Source organism: Epinephelus moara, chromosome 10 (assembly GCF_006386435.1).
Source record: "Epinephelus moara isolate mb chromosome 10, YSFRI_EMoa_1.0, whole genome shotgun sequence".
Classification (NCBI taxonomy): Eukaryota; Metazoa; Chordata; class Actinopteri; order Perciformes; family Serranidae; genus Epinephelus; species Epinephelus moara.
The window spans coordinates 28292068-28312434 of NC_065515.1; the positions used below are offsets into that span (position 1 = coordinate 28292068).

Here is a 20367-nt window from a genome sequence, read left to right on the forward strand (position 1 = left end):
ATTTGATTTGAAGTTATTTTATAATAACATGCAGTTATAAGAGAACTAGATTGGATGAACACGGCATCTTTATTGTTAAGAAAATGAAACTTTGATAACTAAATCAAGCCATTTAAGGAACATAACAGCATTATTTGTAACCTTAAATGAAAAAAAGAAAGGTCTGCGCTCCTGACTCAGGGCTTTCATGTATTTCCAAAAGTGGACCTTCTCTCATGTTGACCTACTGATGAAGATTTTAAGCTCTCTCTGCACAGAGATGCATTTATTTATAGTAAACACATTTTATAGTGAGCAGCATATATGTCCCCTACAAATCCCAACAGTGTTTACAAAGTTTGAATGAACGAAACGGACGCAATCAGAAAGGAAACGGAGGCTGCGCATTGATCCTTTTGCCTCTGTCTGCATGATGGGGTCAAACGGATCATGCGCATAATTAACCACAAAACAAGCAAATACTTCATCTTAATGACATGTAACACTCATTATGCTTCAGCTGAATCTTCTAAGCAAATGACCATGTTAAATTGAAATGAGTTCATCATGTTAAATGTCCGCAATTGTATGAAATTGCTCCAAGGCGTTAAACCAATCTTTGTGCATAATCACACAGCCTGATATGCCCTGCAAACACAGTGGGACTATTTTCTGAAAGCACAGAGCAAAGAAATGTCTTTTTTTTCTCCCCCGGTCTGCTGTCAGCAGGAGCGGCGGCTGCAGCGGGGATTTCAGCATCACGGACAGCGCGCGTACAAAGACTTGACAAGCGTCTCCTTTAAATGTGTTCGCTGCTAGAGAAATTATAGCCTGAGTGTCAGACTGAAGCTCCCAGAACCTTCAGTCTAACATGGCTTCCATTGAAGGCGATTTACAAGGGGGAGGGAATTAGATTTTTTCCCTAACCAATCAGTAGAGATCAACGACTCACCCAGAATCTGACGTCATTAGTATCCATGCCTCGGGGGTGCCGAAAACAAGCGAGCATTGCCCGTTTAAAATGTCTCCGTCGTCGTGCACGCCCAGCTGCATCGCCGTTAAATCCAGTTTAGCAGCTTCCTTAATTTGGTCCTCCATTAACGCGAGTAGTGGCGAAATACCTCGATAGCATCGTTAATGTGGTCTGTAGGATCTGTAGCGGTCGCCATTGTTGCTATCCTCACCAGTTACCCACCGGCGTACAGCTTGACATCAGCGTGGCGCTGATTGGCTAATCGCTAGACCCCCGGCGTTCATTGGTCCGTCCATCGTTTGGACGAGATAAATCGCAAATTCATTGAAGTATGCCAGACCAGAGATGCAAGCCTACTCAGTTGAGTGGGCGGGGTCTATGGTCTGGAACCAGGCTAGAGAAATTATACATAAGAAATGAAGACAGTGACATATTTTCAATAAAAAACAATGAGTTGAACGTTCATTTCAAGCTTTTGTAGTACAACGAATTTCAGAATTGTGCGAGTGACGGAGAGCGGGCGGCAGTGTTTGATGCAGAAATCTCGATATGGACTTGAAAATCAATTTCGGAATGGGGGTCGTTCGGAACGGCGGGGTTTCGGAATGGAGGGCTGTCCCCTGTTGGAACATTGTGCACGCACAGCCCTTCACCACTTGGATCCCAAAATAAACACCTGTTTTATTACATAATCATGCTTCCGTGTTGCACCATTCATTAAGATCCTATATTTCTGTCATTCAAATAACAAGAATTGTGGTTTAATACTCTTATAATAATAATAATAATTATAACAGCCAACTTATTGAAAAATGTCGGGTTTAAATTGGGCTCGGGCCCATAATTACAGTTAATTGGACGGGCTGGGCCGGTCCCGGACATAACGTGCACGGGCTCGGGCCGAGTCGGGCTTTTTTTTTTTTTGGGCCCGATCTAAGCTCCATTAGCCGCTCTGGTGGAAAGGGGGTCAGTTCCGGGGAACCCACATCCACTCGTTTCCCCCGAGCCGCCTCAAGAACTGCCTGCTCTCGCCCTGCAGCTACGTGGAGTCCTTCCTGATCAAAACGCCGCTCCACCTCTGAGCGCAGCAGGTCCAGGGCCTCTGTATGTAGTCAGGCAGGCTGCAAATCACATCAAAAGCATAGATCTATGCATTCATGATATGAAAGAGATAAATGGGATGGGAGGGGGTCTGGTAATTACGTTTTACTGCCTTCTGATTGGCTACAATGGCCTTACAGTTAGGAGATACACCGGNTTTGTGGTGTCATGTGGACGGAGGTATTTTTATTACACCGCTCGTATGGACGCAGATTTTTTTAAAACTGGAGGCCAAAAAAGTTCGGTTTTAAAAATACCCGTGCTCGTGTGGACTAGGCCTGAATTGGGAAAGAATTTCACTGATCCATGTTAGTCAAATGAGCACCCCTTCTGGACAAACTGAGACATTACATCTTTTTAATATTTCTGTTGATAGGCTGGAAAAAGTTAGAAAAAATAAGTTAAAAGTGATTGTGACTGTTGGCTGCTACATTTTTGAGAGGGGTATTACATATTTCTGTTATGCAGTGTTTACTTTTTATATAAATTAAAATAATCACTACTAATTTGTTTGTGTGTTTTACAGGTATCCTTCCAACCTTTCAGGGATTCCTGAAAAAGCTTCAGGAATCAATTTACTCTCTGAGATGGTGGTCCTGGTCAGAGAGTTGCTTTCGAAATTTTTGAAGCCTGAGGCCATCCCACTGGGTGCTACAGAGTTATTGAAGATGGATGTCCGGAGAAGAGACCTGCAGCTCCCTGACAAACGGCTGTTTGTCGGGAGATACTCCTACTCTGCAATGAACGAGGCTCTCGTTGACGGGAAGGAATAGGTTGTAAATGTGTACACCTCGCTCAGGGAAGGATACATGAAGGCAGCAGAGTTTATTTCGAAAAATCTTCCCCAGAATAACTCCACCATTACCTCCATGTCTGCATTGACCCCATCTTTGATTCAAAATGAATCGGTCAGCACAGCCTTCACAACATTAGGCAAGGCTTTGCCTAATGTTGTACAACCAGAAGAGATTGATCTGCTGGATGAGGAGGTACGAGCATACCAAATAGATGGGGACCTGATAGCTTGTGTCCAGACCTATATTGAGGAAGAAGCCCAGCTTGATGTTGACTGGTGGAGTGTCATCATATCCATAAAGAACCATGAGGACAATGTCAGATTTCCTATCCTGGGTAAGCTGACAAAAGCACTTCTCAGTATCTTTACTGGCCCCTTGGTTGAGGGATCATTCAATTTGATGGATGCAGGGGTTAAAGTTCTCGGGCACAGCGCCGGATTTCCGGCGTGGCGAAGTTTCTGTCTGGCACGGGCAGAAGTGCTCTGCAGTGCAAGCATTTCACTCGAATTTGCCCCTAAAAATATATATATGTGCAAACCGGGAAAATGATTTAGGCGCACAGTGTGCGAGTAAACACAACCTACTGTTTACCATAATCGGCATCGGACGTTTTTTCATCAATAACCGATCAAATAAATGTATTTTAAAACTCGCTCCTTTGGCTCTGATACAGCCATCTCCCTCCCTGCCTGCAGTCCCCACTGCACTGGGCTTTGTAACAATGTCCCACCTACAGCCCCCTCTGATTGGTTACATGGCACAAGTGATAGCCAATCAACACTGACGCCTGTGCATGCTTTCACATCATGTCACATTGAGACACAGAGCACAGACGGAGCAGGAGAGGCTCCGGTAAGCCAGCGGTAATTTTGAAGGTAAGGTAACAGAAACCAGACAGAAACGAAAGTTGCAATAAAAATCCTCTATGCTGAAGTTTTAAAGTCACCACCACAACATTATATGATCCATTTCAATGATGACATGCTTGCCCAGAGGCGAAATTTCGACGTAACTGCCTGTTTAATTCACATCAAGCGCGATACAATTTTGCAAACAGCCTAAATGATTTAGCTTCTAAAAATAAATAGCACCAAGGCAAAAAAGAGATGTAGGGGCTGTAAGTCAAAAAGTCTGGTAACCACTGAAAGTTTAATCTTTATTTATAAACTTATTATGCTATAAAAGTTTAATCTGAAAAGTAACTACTTAAGCTATGATCTTTTTGTTCATTTTTGATAAGAAACACGTTCCTTTGCAACACATACATTTCTATTTCTTCATTTTGTGACCGCAACACCAAGCTCCCTGCTCCGGAAAAGATTTCAGATTTCAGGCACACAAATCTTCCGTGCTCCACATTTCAGGCACAAACTTTATTCTTGCTTTAACCCCTGGAAATGGCTGCCAAATATGGAAAGTACCAATTACTGCATCTCATAAAGGGAAAAGTTGCATCAAAGTCAAAAAGTACAGTAGAATAGAACAGAATGGGTCATCACTCACATCGATGAGCTCTCTGTCAAGCACCTTGGTCGACTACAAACACATGGAAGGGATGTTGGTTTGCACCGATGCCTTCTAGAGAGTAGTCAGTATTCCCTTTGCCATCATCATAATCTGAATGAATCTCAAACACAATACATAGAGCTGATTGAGCTAAACACATTCACATACATTTCAGTGCACCAGAAGCAACAACTAAAAACATCTGCACCAGGAAAACAAAGTTTGAAAATTATTCACTCAGAAAAACAACCAAAAAATCTAAACAATCATTTGTTGTTGAATGCTAAACTTCTCAGGATTTTAGGCTGTAAAGAGACTCACCAGAGTCAAGAAATTGCTCTCAGTGCTTTTGTCACGACAGACAGTTTTATTCTGCTGAGCTAGCATTAATTCCATCCCTGTGCTGGGCTCAGCCTTAGAGACAGGGTAATGAGCTCAGACATCCAGCGGAAGCTCAGAGTAGAGCCGCTGCTCCTTTGCCTCGAAAGGGGCCAGTTGAGGTGGTTCAGGCATCTGATTAGGATGTTTCCTGGGTGCCAACTGTTGGTGGTGTTCTGGGTACATCCAACTGGTAGGAGGCCACGAGTTAGACCCTGAACATGCTAGAGGGATTATAAATCTCATCTGGCCTGGGAACAACTTGGGGTCCCCCAGGAGTAGCTGGAAAGCGTTACTGGGGAGGGGGGCGTCTGGAGTACTTTACTCTGGTTTTACAATACCCTCACTGACTTTCTTGACTAAGGTCATATCTATTTAATTCTAGTTTGTGGAGTTTGGTTCTGGAAACGGTCCTTCAGCGCTGTGTCTAGCCTGTGTAACAGAAACACTGAATCTTATAAGTATGTTAAGTATTTTAAATTTGTTGGAGCTAACAATACGCTGTTTCTGTACTTATTTTTCACAGCACTTTGTTAGGCATTGTCTTAGATTCTGAGCCTATTACCATGAGCATTTATGCTTTTGTAGAAAGAATTTGGATTACCAAATTGTTATTAAATTAGGTGAGGAGGCACACAGACAGTTAATCACCATATTCAGTTTAAAAACCAGGCAGTTTGATGAATATTATTTGTTCACAACATCCCCTTTTAACTGTTACAGTTTCAGCTTTAAAACATGTGCATCAGATTGTTTTTATTCCAAGAAGGATTTATCTTGAAGCATTGTTACTCACCACATCTTCCTTGTCTTTTTAACTTTGACATCTTGTGATCATCATCAAACTGTTCAGTATATATCTATAAATATCCCAGATGATGGAACAAACTCATGTCTTCCTACCAACATAAGTTTCGACCTTGCAATTAAGTGTGTGTGTGTGTGTGTGTGTGTGTGTGTGTGTGTGTGTGTTGCACTGCAGTAGTTGACAGAAATCAGTGTAGCAGGGTGTGGTGTAAACTGCAAGTTTGTCTGACCATGATTAATGATCTGTTGTGAGATGAGATGTGTTGTGAGTAAATCAAAATGTTTGCATGTGTCAGTGAGTCTCTGTTGGTGCCCTCAGCAAGTTGGGACATGCACCCCTAGAGATTTAACTTTATAAAATTTGCATGGCATGTGGGTGGTGCAGAGGTGAAATAATACTCCAAACTTCCTGCTCAGCCAGATTCATGTTTGATCCAAATTCACATAACCAGAAAAAGTGTTTTTAGCTCTCTCAAAAAGTATATCTTTTTCAGTCCAACTTTAAAAACAGACTTTGAAAGTGAGAGCACCTTTTCAGACTCTTCATGACTTGGAGAGAACTTTGACAACAACACATAGTGTAAAACTTCCTGTTCCTTATCTGTGGTTCAACATAGTTGAGAAGGCCTTAAACTCAGAAACATGAGCACCATATATTCTATAAAGATGTTAGCATTATGCTGCAGGCTGTGAGAGATGCATTGGCCCAAGCAGAGTAGCCATGTGGGACCAAGCCAAGCAGACCAGAGACTGCTTGAGGCTTCCTGTTCTCTCCAGCGCACCTTTTCTGCTGGTCTTTGGAACTCTCCAGTCAAAATAGAATGTATATTGAAATGCTTCAAAAATCTTTTCTTATGCTTCCTAAACTCTCAGCTACTGAAGAGACATCCAGCACTGATTTTATTTGGTATATGTGGTCCTTCTTCATCCATAAATTGTTCATCGCTGTCATTGTGTTCATTCATCATCACTTTTATTCATTTAATTTGTATGCTACTAATAAGTTGAGTGTGTAGTTAGTAGATAAATAGTTAACATTCATAAAGTACTTGAACTGAAGAAGAAGAAAAGAAAAAGATATTCATCCCTGAAAGGATATTCAATTTTTTTTCACTCCGTTGTCATATACATATACACACACACACACAGGCCCGAAACACACACAGACACACGTGACATGCACAAAACAGGACCTAATAAATAGAGAGATGTCAGAGCGGGGGGGCTGCCTTGGACATGCGCCCTGAGCAGTTAGGGGTTCAGTGTCTTGCTCAAGGGCACCTCGCCAGTGCCCAAGAGGTGATCTTGCACCTGCTCCATGATTGGTCTGTACGGGGACTGTACACCCTTCGGTGTCCAAACCAAGTTCCTATGGATTGAGCTACTGCCCCTCCAGATTATGTGGTTTTGTGTGTGTGAAATATTATTATTATTAACAACAATAAAAAAAAGATCATTCAAATTTTACAATATCTCACCACAATAGAAAAAAAACAAAACATAATTACCTCATAATAATTAGTATTTTGATGATCTGGATGTTGGGCTCAGGGCCTAGGTCATTCACAGAATCATTAAAAAACCCCAACATATTTATGCATGCTGCTGAAGCTTAGGTTTCCCATTCAGCCATGAAAATGTCTGCATATGCAGGAGCAAATTTCATGGCCATAACTGTGCATTCGATTTGCAGAAAGAAAGTGTAACTCAAAAGCAATTCTTTATTTGGTCTTTTTAAAAATGAAATATATCGAGTAGACACTCGTTCTCTATTTAACAAAACAAGGTACCATCCAAGTACATTTACACTTGACTGGTTAAATTACAATTAGATTCCACAGAGTATGCACCCTAGATACGATTTCAAACAGGCCACTGGTGTTTTTTCAGCTTTCACCACTAGATGGTAGTCTAGTTCTTTACTTAGAAAATGCTTTAAAACATTTCAGCAGACAAGACCACAGACAACGTATTCTGTATTATATTACACATACTGTCCATCAGCAGTGAAACTTCTCGAAGTGATCTAATTTCACAAGAGGAACTGAACTGTTGCAGGACCAGGGCATCATTGCAGCTTTCAGAAAAAATAGTAATCTGAAAGATTACCTGGTCAAAGCCAAGGTCAAACCACTGTGGAACCCATAACCTTAAGGTCACTGAGATTATTTTCAGCACCAATCCTGATAGCAAAATCAACATAACAACAAAGTTTTTTAGACTAAATATCATGGGAGCCCTCACTCTAAAAACTGTGACTTACAATTTGTGTCTAATTATTAACATTTAAACAATGTAGTGTACAATACATGTGTAAAACTGCAGCACAAATCCAGTTAGATTCATTGAACATAGACATATTTTTGAAAAAGACAAATACACACTCTCACACATGGCTGGAATTCTGTTGAAGCCAAAGTGTAATAAAGTAACCCAAGATGGAGTGTGGCCCGAAGTGGGAGAGCAGAAAGAATCTGGATATCGAAATTAGGTACTATAAACCCTAAGGGCTCCCAGTGACAGAATTAAAATTCTTGATTCCCTACCCCTCTAACCCTAACCCTGCGTGAAAGGCCTGGATTGGGATGGCGGCTTCTAGTTTTGAACCTGCCACGTGAGAACCCTGTAATGGAAAATCCTAGCTCCTTATCTCACCATATTTAACCCTAACCCTGGAGATGGATGTGTGTGACTTAGTTGGATATGCAGCATTTTGAATCCAAATAAAAACGAGACTCTCAGGTAAAATAAAGTTAAGAAGGGTTATGAAAAGCTAGAAACTGAAAACGGTATAAATAAGAGTATAAATGGTGGGTAAGAGGAAACAACCTTGAGACGTACCTACGGCAATAATTAAAGGATATACAGAGTCTAATTTTTTATTGTTATAGTACTGTGTAATGGCCGTGGCTATGCCTCTATTTATTTCATGTGTTTCCCCTTCCCTTGTGTGTCCTGTGCTTTCATATATTTCTGTGTGTGTGGATGTGTTTGTATGTGTCTGTGATGTGGGTGTGACACTCTGTCCCCTCTCCCAGCTCCCTGATTGCTTCCAGCATACTTACCTGCTCCAAGACGCAGACCTGTAATCTATCTAGTCATCTACTGCAGAATATTCAACCCGGTTCTTCATCACCTCGTCACAGAAAGTCACAGAATTGTCATCTATGAAATATCATCCTTGCTTTGAACTAGGGTTAACAGCTTTCATTTGGTTGTCAAGGAAATTTGAAACATGTGACCTTTTAAATGGACAAATGTCTTGTTGCACACCCACTTCAGGTATGTTTATTGTCTCTCTGTCTCTGTAGGTTTGTGTGATAGATTGGTCCTCAGTCTGTTGGCAGGTGATTGACTAAGATTAAAGACGTATCCGCTATAACAGACAGGTGCTGTGTGGAGAAAATGGCACGGACAGGAGGGTGAGTAAGAAACGAGAGAGGGCAGAAACAGAAAATAAATTATATTTCTGGAGTGAAAACATCATTTGATTAGCAGAACATAGCCTGTGGCATTATTAAATGCATTGAGATCAACTGAACTGCAAGCACTTATTTCATTACTGAGGGTTACAGGGAAATAACATTATTAGAAATGACTGTGACAAAAATGCGCATAATTGTGTTTCCTACTCAAACTACAGCACTTTCACTGCCTGAGACAACCAATTTGGTTTGGAGTGAAAACTACTCTTGACAAAGAGGAGGGCAGAGTTGATGATGTCACAGACAATAACCCTGTCTGTCTTCTGTCTGGCAGACGATTGTGCTGCTCCTAAAGTTAATCCAGGGGTGATCACTTAGGGGTTAAAATCTAGCTTGATTTCTACAATGACGCTACACACATCAAGATCCATTTACTCGTCATGACAAGTACTTTTCAGCCTGTGAAAGCAGTTGTAGACTGAACAAAAATAAATGAATGAATAAACACAACACTTTTGTTTTTGCTCTCATTTTTTATAAAAGAAAAGCTCTAAGACTTTCCTGTGCATACAAAGTTTCTAACAGATTTGTTTAATCGGTTTTGATGAGCACTTTGCCAAAATGATCCATTCACCTGACATGTGTGACATATCACAACACTGATTAAACAGCATGATTGTTACACAGGTGTGCCGTGGGCCAATCACAATATAAGGCAACTCTGAAATGTGCAGGTTCATCACACTACAAAATGCCACAAATCAAAAAGTTTGGAGGCTGCATGCAATTAGTATGTTGACCTTAGAAATGTCCACCAGAGTCTGTGAACTGAATGTCACCAATGTCATGGGAATGAGAATTTGGCAGTACATCCAAGCGGCCTCACAACTGCAGATCATTGTGTGATCACACCAGCCCAGAACCTCCACATCCAGCTTTATTCACCTGCAAGATCTTCTGAGATCAGCCATCCGAACAGCTGATGCAACTGTTGGTTTGCTTAACCAAAGAATTTCTGCACAAACTATCAGAAATCATTTCAGGGGAGCTTATCTGTGTGTCCATCGTCCTTAGCAGGGTCTTGATTTGACAGCAAGCCTGTCACTGTAACAGACACAAGTGAGCAAATGCTCGCCTTCAATTGCACCTAGTATTTTGGAGAAGTGTCTTCATGGATGAATCCAAAATTTCACAATTCAAGAGAGACTGAAGACAACGTGTGTGGCGTCTTGTGGGCTGTTAATGTCTAGTGCCCCATTGTGGTGGTTAGTTTGAGGCACAAATTAGACTGCTGCTGCTCACCACAGTCTGTGCATTTCAGTACCCTTACTACCATACAATACTGTATACCAGTAAAAGATTATGTCCCACTACATAGTATGTCAAATGCATTATGCCAAAAATACCAGGATGCTCTACTCCATCTGCTCCAGTTTTGCAGTATGGAAGCCAGCATGCTTTTCTTGCTATTCTTACCCACAATCCTTTGTGCAGCAGGCAATACATCACATCGACTAAGCTGCAAACACATGACAGCTTGACAATGCATTGACACTTGATTGACAGCTGTCAGAAGTCAAAATGATGCATCAGCGCAAAATAATCCTAAATATTACAAAGCAAAAGGACATAACCATGAAAATAACAATGACCGAACTGCAGATGTAATTTCCCTGTAGCATAATATGTTGGAATCTACAATCTGTACAGTTTTAACTTTAAAGTTAAACATGGCAAAGTAACAACAGCAGATCTCTCGGGGTTGATCTTCGGCTCTGGCAAACTCCGTAAGTGGTGTTTTATCTCCAAGGTAATGGATATAAAAGCAAGAGGGTCAAAGTTCAGGGCGTAATGTTATGAGAAAGTGGTATGTCCCGATTATGTGCACACTGCATGCAACAGTACATGCTTATTAAGGGCAGCTGCAGTACCTACTAAAGGAAAGAAAAAGTATGCAATTCACAACACACCCAGTGTGATAAGAGGAACAGCCACTAACTGGAACCAACACACCTGGTGAGAATAAGGACTTATACGTGCAATAGCTCCTCTTACATCCATGTTAAAAGCTCCATAGGCACAACTATGACCTCCTCCAATGTGGAAGAGTTTCTTTTTTAAACTTTCCTGACACAGAGTGTAGCCAGTGAATATAATTCCCAAATCCAGAATGGTTTCATGTAAACATAATTCAGAATTAAAAAGGCTATCTGTTCAGACAGCAGCTCTAACTCTCCACTATCCTATTCCATGTCTTGTTCCGGCCAAGAGACTCTGTCTGTCATAGCTGCTGCTGGACTGGTGATGCTTGCAGGTCGTCATGGCTCGTAGACCTCTCGGTGGGAGGCGCTGGCCCTAATATCACGCTCCACAACACGCTCAATACCCCGCAGCTTTCTGGAGAGCTTCAGCTCGTCCTCAGAGCTCAGACAGTGCTGCAATACATGTGTTCCTCTTGCTCACTCACTAAAGATCACTGTCAGCTGAGTGAAACGCTTACTAGTCCAGGTTTTCTAGTGACAGACTGCTGTCAAGCTCCAGACTAAAAGATCCTGCCCCAGTGTTTTTCCTCTGATACCGAGGTGTCTTTAAACATGCTGCTCTAAGTGCAATCTACAGTATGTGCAGAAACAACTGTCACGCTTGAGCTCCTCTTGCTTGAACCACAAAGCACCTGGTCCCTTTAGCAATCTTGTTAAGGCTAATTGAACACAGTTATAATTACAGGAGATTTTTTTCAGTCTGTTTCAATTTAGCCCAGTCCCTTTCCTGCTTCTGATCAATGCGCTTTCTTCATCCCAGTGGTACTGATGACTGTCTTTGAAAACCAAAAGCATTACAGCTCACAGATTTAAAAAAATAAATTAAAAAAACAGGTAAACTTTATGACCCTTCTCTCGGCTTTCTGTGCCTCCCCTCAGAGTAAACACCAGCCCACCATCCATCACTTAAGAATAGAGAGATTACTGGAATAGAGAGAGCTTTTCTTTTGGTAGAAATGGGATTTTACAGTAAATCTCAATTGAAATCCTTTGGAGGAATGGGAGGATGGGGCAGTATGTCAAGGTAGCCTCAATTTCACTTACATTCCCTTCTCCTTACGACCGAGGAAAACACTCCAGACTCTGGTTTACACTGTACTTTATGTTTGGTTCAAATCAGTTCACCAAAATAACAGTTTTCTTACACTGGTGCCATCCAGACATGCCATTAGAAGACTTTTTGATTTTATCTGATTTAGATTTAGATTTAGAGAAATACATTCCTGAGATTTAAGTGTCCACTAGAAATTTTCATTTCTTCCCCAGGTACCAGCATGTCTTTACAGTGTGCCTTGTTACTCTGAATAATCAAAGCACACTCATCAGATTTCACAGAGATATTTTTGTGACACAAAGTCAATGGAAACTGTTCACAGCTAGGTCTATTGATTAACAGAGTAACTACTGAGGCGTTATTCCTGGAAAGGCATGTTGCTGAAGTTTAAAATGTAATATTTTAGTAGTGTGGTACTAAAAACTGAATTTCCATTATATTGGGTTAGAGACATTGGAGCACTGAAAATTTATGTTTGTATTTTTCTGACAAACCCCTCACCTTTGTGGTGGTGTCACAGATCAACCTCTTGTTAAATGTTCATTTGAAAGGTGTCATTCACATTATTTTGGTGCATTCATTCATTTTGCATAACCACTTATCCTGTTTGGGGTCGCAGGGCACTGGAGCCTATCCCATATGACACTGGGTGAGAGGCTGGGTACATCCTGGACAGGTCGCCAGACTATCACAGGACTAACACATAGAGACAGACAACCATTCACACTCACATTCACACCTACGGGCAATTTAGAGTAGCCAGTTAACCTAACCTGCATGTCTTTGGTTTGTGGGAGGAAGCCAGGGTACACAGGGAAAATCCAAACTGACATGAGGAGGACATGCAAACTCTGCACAGAAGGGCTCCCCCATCCCAGGGATTGAACCCCACATCCAGGAACCCTCTTGCTTTGCAGGGCCAGATTAACACTTCGCTGTACCCTGGGCAACAATATTCAAGGGCCCCATCATCACGACCCCAGGATCACTATAATATGGCAAAAGAATAAATAAATTCCAGTAATATACGTAAATATACTCAATACATCAATATCTAACTGTCATCAAGTGCATTTTGATGTACAGATGTGCAAATGCTCATAGAAATACAAATGCACCACTATGTCCTCTTGTCAAAGCCACTCACTCACATATGATGCTATGAAAATAAAACACATCAGCATCAGTATAATCTGGCAAAATTGACCCACAACATTAGAGAGGGAGGGAAGTGTCCTCCATTTTCACAAAAAAATAAATAAGCAACCACTTTCAAAGCATCCAGTATTTATTTAACAACACTTATTGCCAACACAAATGTATTGAATTGATAGAGCCATCACAGAGGAAGTCCACAGACAAGACACAAAATAAAAATCCATAATCTGATAGAATCAAGTAGCATTTTGGTCCTCGGCTCATTTTAAACAGAAATCACCCTGTCACCTCAGAATTCAACAGGACAATCAAGTGGTGCAATGTAAACATTTTGAAATCTGCCAGCTTTCTCTCAACAATAAACAATTTACAGCATTTTAATGGAGCCACCACAAGGAAAGAAAAATAAATAAAATGCAGTATCATCTGTTCAAATAAACATTTTGGTCCTAAGATCATTTGAACTTGTTTTAAAACAGAAAACAACCTGTAACATCACAATTCAACCAGACAGGCAAGGGTTAAACATTTCAGTGCAACATAAACATCTGGAAACCCGTCAATTTCTCTCAAAGAAATGCTGATCTGGCAAAATACACATTTTTTTATCCTAAATAATGGGGAAGTGCATGTTTAAATTTGAAATTCCTGATGTCATTTGGCACATCTTACAGTGGCATTTTTCTGGACTTTGAATGTGCAATGTGTATAACTGTTGTACAATGTCTTCAAAATCAAGGGCACTAACAAGTTCATGTTCGATGGCCAGGAGCGAAAGTGCAGAGAGCCGTCTCTGTGACATCGTGGTCCTCAGCTCATTTTTAACTCGTTTCAACACAGAAAACGTTCTCTCACCCTCGCAGTTAGACACAGGCAAGGTTAAAAACAGTCTTAGTGCAACATAAACATTTGGAAACGTTGTCTTAAGTCCATGTCTCTCAAGAGCTTGCAGCAGCTGTACAGGTGAAGTCTCATTCTGCACAAAGTGCGTGAACTGAATAAGTTCGTCTGACAAGGCACCATCCAGATCTGTCGGATAAGTGGAGCTCAGCTTAGCAGCTCTTTCACGCACATCACAATCACTGCAGTCCCTCTCAAATAAAACTCCAAAGAGGTCACACACGTGTGTAGGCTTCGATGCGCTTGGATAGGCACAAACAAAGTCTGTCAATGATGACATAATATGTTTCAACCTTAAATCTCTGACTACTATCAGTAAAAGCTACTTCGCTGTCATCACCAGACTCATCTGCAAATTTCTTTCTTTTTTTCACACATCGAGTGTCAAACTGGTAGTTTTGTGTGGCACTAACAGTGCGTGCGGATTCTTCGAGCTCTGCAAACTGTTCTCGTAGAGTGCCAACATATGAATGAAGTGACCGCAAAAGGCCAAGAGCAGTAGCTAAATCCATATCGCTTTTTTGGAGTTGGTCACTTGTTGCCTTAAATCTATGCAGTACACGGTCCCATAACATAGTCATTATTACTGTCTCAAGTTTATCAAGCTTTGCGACCAATGCAGCAGCTTCGAGTTTGGTTTGTGTTTTCTCATCACAGTCTGCAGCTATTTTGGCTAATGTATCTCTAATTGCCCCATAATTTTCATTGAGAGCTTTTGTGGAGTCTGCTCTGCAACTCCATCTAGTGGTGCTGAGGGATTTTAGAGTGTATTTAATGTGATGTTCGCTGTTATGGAAAACTGTATTCCAGCGATGTGTTGATGAGCTGCAAAATGTATACATAGACTGCAACAGGTCAAAAAAAGAGTTAACCTCCTCACAGCAATTATCAATGCAGTTAACACCTACGAGGTTCAGCGAATGGGCAGCACACGGTGTATAATGAATTAATGGGTTTTATTTTTTCAAGTGCGCCTGGAGCCCGCTGTATTTGCCAGACATATTGCTAGCATTATCGTAACTTTGGCCACGGCAGTTTGACAAGTCTAACCCCAAGCCTCGCACCATTTCAATCACAGCTTCAGCTAGTCTTACACCTGTGTGGCTGTGGATGGGCTCAAACCCAATGAATCTTTCCACTACTCTGCCATCTGCACTGACAAAACTAAAAACAAATGTGAGCTGATCTACGTGTGCTAAATCTGGTGATGAATCAACGATCACAGAGAAATATTTAGCGTGTCTGATTTCCTCTGCTATCACTTTCTTAGTTTTGTCACCCATTAATGAAATAAATTCTTCACACACAGTTGAGGACAGGTAAGATGGCTTACCTCTACCCTTATTGCCATGCTTCTCAATGTGCTCCTTTAAAAAGGGGTCAAACTCCACTATCAGTTCAAGCAGTCCCAAATAGTTCCCATTATGCGCGGAAATGGCAGTCCTCTCGCTCCCATAAATTTAATAACAGCAACCACACATCTAAGGACTTCTTTCCAGTACTGCTGTTCTGCCTCACACTGTCGGGCAAGAGAAGCGTCCACTCTGCATGCGTAATTAGACCTGTGCAATAAAGAAAGCATGTTTTGTCTGTGTTCTGCGCTCTTTTCGTGATCACTAATCCTTTCTGGATGTTTCCAATCACAGAATCCGCTGATAAACGCATGCTTTTGGGATGACAGGAGTTTGCACGCATAGCAATAAACTGATCCAGTTGATGGCGAGTAAAGAAGCCATTCCCTTGGCACAATTTCGTTGTTTGGGAGACGGCAATGAAGCAAATTGTTAGTGAGGGAGCATGTCCTACTCCCAAGACAGGACTCTCTTACCAATGTAGGATACTTGGCAGCCCGGTTCTGGAAAGCTGCAGGCCCTCGGTAGATCGCCTCTTCCCGGAGCTGCTCCGTAACGGGCCCCCACAGTGCAGGATCCCCAGGGAGTTGAGACGTTGAGGTACAGGGGCAGCTCGTTGACTCGACAAGCGGCTCAGATGGAGTTAAGACTGGAGACCCATCACCGCTTCCCTCAACGGTCACACTCGCAGCAGAATTCGGGACGTCGACTGAAGATGCAGCCGGGAGCTCTTCTCTCTCTGGGCTGTGAACATAAGCTAGCGCCGGCGGCGGCAGTGAAGAAATGTCCTGGCTAGCTGAGTTGTCTGGCTCGTTGACGGACACTGCCTTAGCAGAACAGTTGGTAACGTTAACTGTAGTGAAGAAATTACCTATATTCGGTATATGCTTTAAATTTTCTGCGTTTCTGATCGCCTTCTCCTTTTTTAATTTCCATTTAGCGCTCCCACTTAGCTGCCTCTCCATGTTTGCATTTTTTGAGTTGCGTAGAGGCGCTTGACATCACAGACACACCCCGCTCACTGCACGTTGATTTGCGTCACCTTTGACCCGCCTTATACAGGCTGACCAATGAGGAGAGGGTCTCAGCTCACAGTCACAGACAGTCACAGGCAGGTGCAGGGTTTCTGTGCAGTGCAACGGCTCCGGGCGGCAGACAGTTTATATTATAAGCAAGAGATAACCAGATATTTTCCTTATGCCCTCACTGCCCCGGGCCCTTTAGAGGTCGCGGGCCCCTGGGCAATTGCCCAGTTGCCCATATGGTTAATCCGGCCTTGTTGCTTTGTGGCAACAATGCTAACCACTGCATCACTGTGCCACCATTAATGTGTTCACAGCAACAAATATTTGCAGATCATGCAATTAATTCATACTAATGTAATGGAGCCTAAAGAGGAACTCTTTTTTTGTTAACTCTGTGCATGGTAATATAGATTATTTTGGCATACATTGTTAATAGCAGTACCATGGCTAACCGTGGCCCCCACTTTGGTTTTCTCATCCATAATGTAGCAGCTACAGTGTAGCATTAGCAAGCCTGATCAACACAGATGGATTTAAAGTTCGCATGGGCCCTTTTAAGATAAATTAAAGCAATGTAGAAGAATATTACATAAATAGTGTACCGCAATACTTCAATTAATAGCCAGGGTGATTAATTTAAGTTTTACAGGACTCTATGTTGTAGTCTCTATTTTTGTTGGAATGGCCCTTTAAATGAAAATACTACATGTCCAGATGTAGGGGCGGCAGTAGCTCAGTCCATAGGGACTTGGGTTGGGAACCAGAGGGTCGCCTGTTCAAGTCCCCGTCCGGACCAAAATATGGAGCGTGGACTGGTAGCTGGAGAGGTGCCAGTTCACCTCTTGGGCACTGCCGGTGAGCAAGGCACCAAACCCCCCCAGCCGCTCGGAGCGCCCGTCATGGGCAGCCCACTCTGACATCTCTCCACTTAGTGCATGTATAGGTCCAGTTTGTGCATGTGTGTGTTTGGACCTGTGTGTAATTGACAACATGAAAGAAAAATTGAATTTCCCCTCGTATAAAAAAATTAAATAACTATTGAAAACTCTTTTCAAATACACTTTCATGAGCCTAAATCCCATGAAAATACCCTTTTATCCATATTAATCTAAGGTTTTGTATATTCACTGAATCTTTGTGATCACAGGAGGTGACAAATTAAAAGCAACCGTTTCACCCAGAGCAAACTGAGCTCACCATCAACAACAGAACCTCTTCATCATTTCCACCCTGAAACATTTATTTTATCCCAATCTTCTGCTCATCCATGGAGAAGATTAGATAAGACTGGAGCTGTTGGTGGGATGTTGCCCAGCAGGAGCTGCCTCTCAGCAGAGTGGGGGTCCTCCTTATATTCACCTCAGGTTAGCCGGAGATGTCCAGGCCGGACTGCAGCTGACAAATGAGCAGAATCCTGCAGAGTCAATGTCATCTGTGGGTTCATGTCAAACCTTGTCAGTTTCCATCTGCTCAGGATGCCAGGCCTATGTTTATCCTTCCTAGAAATGTCTGTTTGGGCATCTGTCTTTCTGTCAGCTTGTGTAGGTGTGTTTTTGTATCCACCCTAATCTCTGACTGTCTCTACTCTGCTTGCTTACAAAATACAGTCCCACCTGAGGCCAGTTCTTACATTACACTCTCTCTGCAAGAGGTGGGAGCAAACTTTATATTACAAATTTTACTAAAAGAAATTGTTTGACATTTTGGGAAATATGCTTATTTGAGTTAAATGAGAAGAAAAATCTTAATACGAATCTTCATTTAAATCTCAGCAAGTAAGCCAACAACCTTATTTCCCCAAATTTCATACTATTCCTTTTCTACATTATGACAGTTTGTAAATTGAGATGTTCAGTGTTAGCATGCTAACGTGCTATACTATGATGGTGAACATGGTAAACATTACAACTGCTAACCATCAGCATATAAGCATCGTCTTTGTGAGCATGACACTAGTGAGCTGACGTTAGTATTTAGCCTCCGCCCTATAAGTAGAGCCCGCATGGCTCCAGACTCTTAAATTTGGTTTAAAGTTCAAATAAACACAAGAAGTTTGTGCTCTAGAGAAAGGATCAATGATAAGCTAATATGGTAAGCCTTAACTATACAAACCAATGAGCAGTGATAACTAGCATGTCTTTGGGGTCATCGGGTGGGAACCTCCTTTCACCAGTGTTTCGTCTAGTTGGTCCCACGACACCTCCAGGAGGCTAGACAGTGATCTCTAGCATCCCAGAGACACTCCCCTAATGCCAGGTCTCACTGCTCCCCTCCCTGCACCAACCCAATAACCTCCTTTACCTTACTTACGCATGGCTTTCTCAGCCCAAACAGCACTGCCACCTTCAACCAAACCCAGGCTCTGTACATGCGAGCTCTAGGTAGAAGCAGGGCTGATACTACCTTTCCTAGCACATTCACCAGACTCTATTTCACACGCTACATAGCATAACTACAATATAAGCTAAAGTTAAAGGAGCTAAATGAACTTACAGGATCAGCAAGCACACTCACCTTGCCGCATGGCCTCAAACAAAATGGATTCAAATAGGCCACTCCCACACTTAAATACTTCACTTCCTGGATTTCCTCCTGAGAGGAAGTGGATCTCTCCACCTGATCTCAAGGAGCTATGTGCCCTGTTTAGTAGTTCCCCCTGCTGGCCCCCAACTGACATTATTTCTTCTCTTATAGATAGACTGGCTACATTTAATTGCTTCATCTGACATTTCCCTCACTGTCTTCCTCAAACTCTGTCCCCGCACTCCGAGTTCCCCCAGGAGCGAGACAGCTGATCTTGCTATGAATCCCCTACACCCCACTTCCACTGGACAAATCCTAGTCTTCCATCCTCGCTGCTCAGCTTCTGCTCCTACGTCTGCATATCTAAGCTTTTTTGAATGAAAATGAATGAAAATGTTTATTTCAGTCAGGTCATTAAAATACACAGTTTAACAGAAAATATCAGTATAACTAGAAAATAACCAAACCGAAAAGGCATAGGCTGAAGCTAACGCTTATTTTCGCCTACCCTTCCTTTTTCTTTCATAGGCTTCTTCCACTGAGTCTTCCCAAGGAACTGTCAGCTCAATGAAATAAACTATCCGTTGACTCACTGACCACAACACTAAGTCAGGCCTCTGCCTCGTACAAACTATTTCCTGGGGAACAACAAGCTTTCCCCCTAAATCTACTTGCATTTCCCAATCACAAGCACCTTCTAGGCGGCCACACCCTTGCCTCCTCACTAACTTATCTCTTCTATGTTTCTCTCCCTCACGGACAAACTGAATTACTAAACTCCTATCCTTAACACCTTCTGAATTCACCTGTCTTCGTTTCCCTTCGATGCCTGCAGCTAAACATTTCAACATCTGGTTATGTCGCCATGTATATCGGCCTTGTAACAGCCTGACAAAATATGCTTTAAGGTTGCGGTATGTGAACACAATGGGCATGATGGGTCCTCATTTACCCACAGTTTTAGGTTCTGGGGGGTTGGTAACACATCGTATGTAGCCCCTACCAGGAATCTAATACGATTCTCCTCCATACTCCACAGGTCCCTCCAACTAAGCTTCCTCTTCTCTACACTTTCCCAATTCAACCACTGTCCCTGTTTAGCCTGGGCCACTACCTTTGCACCCCTTACTATCTCCTCCTGTCTACGTATCTGTTCCACAACCAGCTTTCTTTTATCTTTGAGACCTGCTTTATTCCATACCGGTTTGCCTGAGCCAAGCCCCAGGCCTCCCCGGCCAAACTGAACATTACCTACAATCTCTGCATGCCTAAGAGCTGCCTCTGCCTCCTGAACTGCCGATCTTGGGTTCCACTTCCTCCCCTTGGTTGGATTTGGAACCACACTCC

General features: G+C 42.3%; 1 protein-coding gene across 1 annotated transcript in view; it reads right to left on the reverse strand.

Annotated features, from left to right (window-relative positions):
• Positions 1 to 17417, reverse strand: part of LOC126396924 (cadherin-4-like) — a 46116-nt gene extending 28699 nt beyond the window's left edge. Inside the window, exons 1-2 of the mRNA XM_050055298.1 lie at positions 17337 to 17417; positions 15949 to 16299 (exon numbers count right to left, since the gene is read on the reverse strand). Coding sequence (XP_049911255.1) covers positions 15949 to 16299; positions 17337 to 17417 — 432 coding nt within the window. The remainder of the gene's footprint in view (positions 1 to 15948; positions 16300 to 17336) is intronic.
• Positions 17418 to 20367: the final 2950 nt, after the last annotated feature.